This window comes from Hyposmocoma kahamanoa, unplaced genomic scaffold, assembly GCF_003589595.1.
Source record: "Hyposmocoma kahamanoa isolate Upper Pololo Valley unplaced genomic scaffold, ASM358959v1 87, whole genome shotgun sequence".
NCBI classification, from domain to species: domain Eukaryota; kingdom Metazoa; phylum Arthropoda; class Insecta; order Lepidoptera; family Cosmopterigidae; genus Hyposmocoma; species Hyposmocoma kahamanoa.
Genome location: NW_020654422.1, coordinates 7,665,076 through 7,673,756, shown reverse-complemented (window position 1 = coordinate 7,673,756; position 8,681 = coordinate 7,665,076). Strand labels below are relative to the sequence as shown.

The 8,681-nt window shown below is 33.9% G+C and overlaps 1 protein-coding gene across 2 annotated transcripts; it reads left to right on the top strand.

Moving 5' to 3' along the window:
* Positions 1–2,880: 2,880 nt before the first annotated feature.
* On the top strand, positions 2,881–7,548 carry LOC113235412 (exosome complex component RRP43-like). Of its 2 annotated transcripts, XM_026471092.1 has the most exons (5): positions 2,881–2,910; positions 4,017–4,311; positions 4,614–4,743; positions 5,082–5,157; positions 5,814–5,873. In XM_026471092.1, exons 1-5 carry the CDS (start codon positions 2,899–2,901, stop codon positions 5,814–5,816), a joined length of 516 nt encoding a protein of 171 aa, XP_026326877.1. In that variant the 5' UTR covers positions 2,881–2,898; the 3' UTR covers positions 5,817–5,873. The 2 variants fall into 2 exon arrangements, with proteins under 2 accessions (XP_026326877.1, XP_026326876.1); XM_026471091.1 differs by lacking the exons at positions 5,082–5,157; positions 5,814–5,873 and adding an exon at positions 7,298–7,548.
* The last annotated feature ends 1,133 nt before the right edge of the window (positions 7,549–8,681 follow it).

Below are 8,681 nucleotides of genomic sequence, written 5' to 3'. Positions count from 1 at the left end.
GAACTGATCCCGGAACACCAATTTGGGTTTAGACAATCTCATGGTACAATTGAGCAGGTGCGTAGGCTGGTAAAAAATATTCACTGTGCTTTCAAACACAAGCTATATTGCTCTGCTACCTTCTTGGACATATCACAGGCCTTTGACCGTGTATGGCATGATGGACTACTGTACAAAATACGCAAAAAATTACCTATAAACTACTTTCTATTCATAAAATTCTACCTTAGTGAAAGACATTTTTACGTTAAGTACGGTAATAGTATAACAAATCTATAACATAAATGCAGGCGTGCCACTGGGAAGCGTAATGGGACCGATGCTCTACCTTATTTACACTTCAGATTTGCCAAACACACATGAAGTACTAACGGGAACTTTCGGTGACGACACTGCGGTTCTTGTAGTTGAGGAAACTACCGCAGATGCGTCAGCAAAGCTTCAACAAAGTCTAAATAATATATATCCCAATGACTAAAAGATTGGCGAATAAAAGCAAACGAAACTAACCCTGTTCATGTTACTTTCACTCTGAGACGGGATACATGCCCTAAATATAAATACATGCCCTGAAGCACTAAATCACATAAAAATTCCTCAATCCAATGAAGTCCATTACCTGGAAGTTTATTTGGACCGGCGCGCCGGTAATAAACGAGGAAGGGAATTGTTAAATTGACACAAATTGTTTTTCTTTTGCAGTACATTATTGTACTCTTGACTAAAGACGTTCATTGGTATATTCACATTGTCAATTGACAAAACTAACAAAACCTTCAGCCCAAAAATATCTTACTGGCGCGGTTCAAGAATTTAATAAAATATTACTAACGCCATCTAGCGGCTTACTTGGAAAAAGCATATATCCACAAAACGAAAAGCTTTTGATCAACAGCTAAGGAAACTATACTGGCTTATAGGAAGAAACTCACAACTTACAATGGACAATAAACTCTTACTGTGCAAGTGTATTCTCAAACCAATTTGGACTTACGGCTTGCAGTTATGAGGCACGGCATCCACAGCCAATATCGAGATACTGCAAAGATTTCAATAAAAAATGTAACGTATAATCACTGGAGCACATTGGTACATGACAAATCAACGCCTTCAACATGACTTGGCAACTAAAACTGCAAAAGAGGAGATAAGCACTTGCTGCTTGCCTATTCTAAACGCTTACAAAGACATCCTAACCTACTTGCAAGAAACTTAATGGCAAAACAGTCTAATCAAACATTTCAAAGATTAAAGAGATAACCTCCCCAAGATGTTTTTCTAAGTGAAAATGATACACAATGAGATGGACATATCAGTGGACAATGTACCATACACGCCTTAGACCAAATGTTTAACCCCCAGCTAAATGTTGACAAGACAGCTTGCAGGGACAAGAAGATAATAAAAAAACACCTAACCTGCTGAATGGGGGGTGCAACCAAGATTTGACCTATGTAAAATAAATTTGTTTTAGTTTCTTTCAATCTTAAATGTACAATTACTCATTAATGTGTGCTTTTTAATTAAAATTTAATTTAATTGCAACTATTAATATTTTATAATAAAAATTTTGCTGCAATACCCAAATGCCGTGCTCTCCTAACCTACAAAACCTGTTTCCTATCATAAATGATATTTTCGAATATTTCAATAATTTTTATTATCAAAACTATGAGTTTCCGTAAGTTAATATTTTAGGATTAGATTACTAACTATGTAACCGACTCACCATATTAATTTCAACTCTCAATTCGAGTGTAGGTATTGTACAGTTGGGCCAAAATTTTACTTATGCGTTTTTACACATTAATAAAATTATGCTTTATTTTTTTTAGAGAAGTACTTGTTTAATATACAAACATCAAAAGTGTCTAGGGATCAAGTGAATATTTTTGAAATAAAAATTATTTAAGCAATATTTACCAAATCCAGTCTTCCAGGACGACTTCTTACTTTAATGCTTATGTTTTATTTAACCGCTTACCCCTATATTTAATTAAAATAAACTAAAATATATGTTTTTGCAAATTGTGGGAAAAAACTCAAATTAACGGCGTCAATTAAATGACAAAAAAATGGCGAAAATGATGATTTTGCTCATTTTTATTGTAAAGATAAGTCTTAATAATCTGTATTTCCACCATTAACACGAATCACACAATTACAGCGATTTGGCATGCTTGAGTGATGAGTTCATCAAAATCACTTTGAGGAATGGCCGCCCATGTGTTTTGTAACAAGTCAAAATATTGTTGTAGAGTATGTACGGTATGCATACTCGGCACAGCTCTTCTTTGAAGCATATCCCACGCGTGCTCAATTGGATTGAGGTCTGGCGATTGAGCAGGCCACGGCAGAGCGTTGATACGAGCTTCGGCAAGAATGCGTGTTACGACTCTAGCCGTGTGTGGACGTGCGTTGTCATGCATTAGTTGAAATGAATCACCCAACTGGCCTCGCAAAGGGATGATAACATCTGAAACAATCCTCTATGCGTAAACTTGAGCATTGAGGTTACCCCTGATCCAAATGAGATCGGTTCTTCCGCTGATCCAAATACCGGCCCATATCATTATTGTTCCCCCACCATATGGATGAACTTCCTGACAATATCTCAAACGTTCATGACGTCCAGATGTTCTCCAAACTCGAGTACGTCTTGTATCCGGTCTCATACCGAAGCGGGATTCATCCGAAAAGCACACATAGCGCCAGTCTTCTTCCTCCCAGTTTCTGTGTTCGCGAGCCCATCGTAAACGGGTCCTGCGATTGCAAGGTGCAATAGGTGGAACTCTGAGCGGCCTTCGGGATCGCAGACCCACTTCACGTAAACGATTTCGGATTGTTTGATCGCTTATTAGCAAGCCTGAGGAGCTGTGGAGCCTCGTAACCAACATCATGGCGGTCATGGTACGACTCCGTCGAGCAGTATTTTGGATATACCGGTCCTGTCTGCGAGTCGTGATGCGAGATCGTCCTCCATGTCGCTCGGCCACGCTGCCCGTCATGCGATAGCGTGTCCAGAGGCGACTTATGACGCCCTGTGTAGTGTTAAGAGTGAAAGCCACAGCACGTTGCCTGGAACCAGCTTCCAACATTCCGACGGCTCGCATCATCACTTCTCGGGTTAAATGATGTCGTCTCTCCATAATAATGTAAATTGTTTCGGTTCCGATGCAGATATTGTAATGATTTTGTCAAAACGCTATAACTCATTTTTATACAAAACCACATTGACAATCGATTTTCTTCTTATTATCGAATTTTAAACAATATTCCTTATTTAAATGTTAAAATTCACTAAAAAGTATCAATAGCGATACAAAAAAGTTAATATAATTAACCCTAATTGCAGCAATACTCTTAAACGTACTTGATCCCTAGACATTTTTGATGTGTGTATTTCAAATATCGCACTGTTATTACAATAGTGTATTAAGTCAAAAAGTGTATTTTCTTAGAATCAACGAAAATGAATTGCTCGCTTCCTGTGAAAGATCTGTGTAAATTTATGTATAAGTTATTTCCTACTTGCCAAATATACATATTTAAATATAAAGGAGAAAAAATGGTTTCATATTTTTGAATAAGGACAATTTTGGCCAGAACTAGCTCACATAAAGCGTGTCTCATTTTTACTGAAGTAGATATATTTTAGTTGTTTTTTACAATATTCTAACGACGGTCTTATTGACGTGTAACAATGGTATAATCTTAACATATTTTGAGTTACAACTAAAATAGTAAGTATTGTATTGTAAACAAGTTGTAAAACATTACAGCATATTAAAAAAGTATAATTTTATGAATAAAAACTGATACCGGATGTGCTAACAAATGGCTACTTTACAAATCATATACGACACATTCCTTTTTAGGTGTTAACAAAGAGGCCTCCCTGTTAGTTTGGTAGGTGTTTTTTTTGGAGTAGTACTGTATTGTACTAAGTGTATAGAATTTTTGATAAATCGATTAAGTACTTATTATTATACATCTTTTCTTATTATTATTTCCAGGAATTAGCAACACCGAAAGCAGAAGAACCCGATTTTGGCTTCCTTATCACAAATGTAGAGCTGCCACCACTCTGTCATCCAAAATTTCGACCTGGACCACCATCTGACCATGCCCAGGTCGTTAGCAACCTTGTATCAGACATAATAGTCAATTCTAAATGTGTAAATCTGAAGGATCTATGTATAGCATCTGATAAGTTAGCCTGGGTTCTTTATTGTGATATTGTCTGCATAGACAATGATGGAAGTGTGGTGGACGCCTGCATTATTTCTTTGGTGGCAAGCTTAAAAACGTGTAAGTAATAATTTGACACTAGAACTGCATAAAACTTGGTATACAAGGAAGATATTCTGCCTGTCATTATAGACACGTAATGGCGATGTGCATGGCTGAGTAATGGGCTACAGAAATATTAAGTTTGTACTAAGTGAGTAAACTCTAACAATAAGATGACATGATGCTTAATCAAACATCGTTTTTAACACGACTGATAATGGAATGAACTTAGAACAACTAAGCAAAATTAGTATTTATTTGAACACATTCTGTAATAAAAGTATAAAATGTATATCAACAATATTTTACACCTCTTACAGTAACCCTACCCTCTGTTAAATACGATCTGGAAACTGGAACTATTGTTGTGGATGACACAGTGAGGACTCCACTTAACGTTCATGGACTTCCAGTACCTACTAGCTTTGCTGTTTATAAATCTCTACAGAGGTAAAGAAATCAGTTACAAGTGTATTTTTTTTTTTTAATTATGTTCCTTCTATGTACAGATGCCACCACATCAACCTACACATTAACAGATCTTGTTCCATTGCATTAAAGGCAATGTTCAAACAAAAGTGCATGCTTGATGTGGTTTTGACTGTACACAGATTTTCAATTAGACATAAGAACTGACAACTAGCGCCATTTGAAAAAATATGTTGCCATGTTTATTGTAATGTGTTTGGTTGAGTTCTCCGTGAAGCAGAACAGTCTCCGTGAAGAGAAAACACTGAAGATTTTTTACTAGTAATCTGCCAAACAATATTTAATTTACTACTTTACAGGGTGTTTAAGTCGACGTCAAGCCGGGACAGTAGTGTCATAGAAGTCATGGCCTACAAAAAAGCCCATGGTACTATGGTAATATTTCCAAGTTTTTTTTTTATAACAAACCTTAGTGGTTTAAAATGCGATTAGAAACATATTTGTGTATTTTGTCCTTTATACAATAAATAAATAAAAAAAAATTAAAAATTTTATACACGTTACGATTTTTACGTTTTAACACCTTTGGAGGCGACTGTACTCAAACATATTTGAGTTTTTTCTATCTTTCTTTTCCTTTTTATTACTTTAAAAAAACCTGTTTTTAATGAGCTAGACATTAAATTAAATTCCTCTCTAAAAGATATTTTAAAAATATCAAGAAGCATGCACTTAATAATTGTAAAAGCTTGTCTACTTATTTATCTAATTACTAAAAAAAATATACCTATCTACTTTAATTATGGTTTTTTTCAAAATTTCATCAAACAGGTCGACATTACAGCAATAATAGCATGTAACTTACCATCATCATCACCAGGCGCACGACTTGTTCGACCCGTCATTTGATGTTATAAAAAAAAATACGGGGTATTTGCTCAAGTATAAGAAACCTAATTTTTCGTGATTTCGGTGTTAAGATGGTTTGTGCCACTCGTGACGGTGGTTTCTAACTTCAAATTAAAGAATAAAACATTTGAAAATCAAAACTTTATTGCAATTATGTTATATGTATATTACATTTTTCACAGTAAATGTTCAAGATGGCGGCTGACGACCCTAATACACATCCTGCACCGCCTAATCGTAGCATCATGGACTGCAGCTTAATTAAATTAGGGTTTTTATATTATTTTTAAAATAATATAAAAAATTCAGGTTTTTCACACTTTAGCAAATATCCCGTTTTTTGCTGTAATGTCGACCTGTTTCATGAAATTTTTAATAAAACCATAACTAAAGTAGATGGTACGTATTTTATTTTTTAAATAGATTGAAGATAATAAAAAAAAGAAAGGTAGAAAAAGACATACAAGATGTTTGAGTACTGTCGCGTCCGAAGGTGTTAAAACGTAAAAATAGTAATGTGTATAAAATGTTTAATTTACAAAAAGCGGTGGGAATATAACCATAGTACCATAGGGTTTTTGGTAGGCCATGACCTCCTTGACATCCGCGTTCCGGCTTGAAGTCGAATTAATAGAAATCCGGTCTAGGTACTTCTATTAATTTTCTATCAACTTTCTGAATTTTTGTAACAGCTACAAATTATTAAAAATTCCAATATACTTGAATGATCTACTGAGTGAGTCAGTGAAGTTAGTCTTTTAAGAAAACACTATCTGATTTCACGAAAAACTAGTAACCTACTAAATGTCAGTTTATACCTCTAATCAAAAATCTGGCTGGTGCATGCACTCAATCTGACCAATAAAAGCAATTGTTGTTCAATCTTTGTTACCCAGTGGCAGAATTTACACGATTAAAATGAATTGATACATGTTCTCCAAACTGTCAATGTCGAAGCGAGCACTGTCACTATTGTTGTAATAACTCAATATTTGGAAAACAAGGGGGAAATATTTGTCTTGACAAGAGTTTTGTTTATTTGTGCTATACTTATTGTACGCCTATTAACGCTATGGTGTTTTACGTCTGGGTTTCAAATTGTTGCGTTGTTAAAACTGAGGTTCGGTTTGACAAAACCTCTAGAAAGGGGAATTTTTTAAATGTTCATTTTCTACGATAATCATTTCACAAAGAAGTCATTTTATCATGAATTTATGTATGGTCTCGAAGTCTATTCAATCAATGAGTAGTTACAAAATAAATCAAAACTTATTTCATTACCTTTAATTCCCTTATGGTAGAAATTACAATTTTATTATAGTAACTCATCTTCAAACTCTGAATGACACATTGAAGCATTTACAGTTAATGTCAGTTATTTTTAAATAACACTATTATAAAGAGTGGTATTAATAATATGAAAGGTTCAAAATGTAACCTATAGCTTTTATTATTAATTACTATTTGAAGATGCTTTTCCTAGATGTGCTTAGTTTAGAGTAGTAAATCACAAGTTTACACCAAAAATTAATGTTTGTGCTTTCACAGTTTTGACGTAATCATGACGTAATATACAAAATAAGAATAAAACCAATTAATTAATAATCATTATAATTCGTTGTTAAATTGAAGTTTCGAATTAAACAATACATATTATTTCTTTCAGCACCGTAATATTAACAGACCCAACATCATATGAAGAAGAAATGTCGGGCTCCTTAGGCTCGTGTATGATTGTATGCTGCAATCGAGGAGTGCTATGTGGCATACAGAAATTCGGTGGTAGTAGTATTTCCACAGATATTGAAGAAGAAGCTTTAAAAATGGCGAAGGAAAGGGAAAAACTAGTGGAAAATGTTATTGGTACTTGCTTGAAAAATATTAAATGAATACAATTTCTTAGTAATACCGTTGTTTTCAGTTTGAATCACAATTCATCTTCTGACATAAAATATAGATTTTGTGAAATATTTAAATATATTTTGGCAGTCTTTGTTCAGTCCTAGTTGGCTACAAATGCCGGCCGTCCTACATGTAGTTCCTTACTTTTTTTTAAAAGGTGTAGTTCTTTAAATTATCTGTGTGACACCTATATAAAATTTAGGTTCTCGCTGAATTAAATAATTGCTTTCACTCGTGGGTGGTGTGCCAAATATCATTTGAAAACTCGTGTGTTTTGTAATTTTTTGCTAATACTTAATCTAATGGGAATTGATATTCTGTCTTTGAGACACGGTGCCGTTGTATGAAGTAACGGGAAGGACTCTAAGCCGTGAAATAGCAAGTCACCCACCTTATTTATAACCTCATGATTTAGGCATTTATGATTATTTTTTATAATTATATAATGGGTTCAATTTTTTTACATTCCGTAGCATAGTTTATAGGACCTTTTTGTAGACACCGAAAATTTAATTGGGTCATATTCATCTAAAATGTACATTTATTTAAAGTGTGAAGGTAATATTTGTCACAAACCTTTTCGTGGTTAAAAATAATATATGATAATATTATAATAGTATATATTATAATAGTATAAACTGCTGGTATTTTTATATCTAAAAACATTAATTTTCAATATAATTGTAAGTCAATCATTCATTGCAAGGCTTCATTTCATCACATTTGCGATTGTTTATTCAAAGAGCGCTAAGTTATATTTTCTTGGTTTTTTATTATCGGTTTAGTAACATTTCGTTACGTAACGATACGGAAAAGGCCGTGATCACATTGAGCTCTTTCTTTTTCACGTTTTCGATTTCCGTAACTCAAATGCTTAAAAGTTACTTACTTTGGAATCAGAGGAAAGAAAGACCAAGAGATACAAAGACAGAAATGGAGGTAAGAAAAAAGAAGTAAAATAATGTAAGACTACAAGAGATAATAAATTTAAATGGAAATCCTGCATATATCCAACTAGTACTGGAAAACAAAAAGCTAAAAAAATGTATTCTGATTTTGACAAAAAGAAACGAAGGCGGAGACAACAAAATATTGGCTGAAAATAAAAACCTTAACAACTTTTCTATTATGCCTAGAAAAAAAATTAT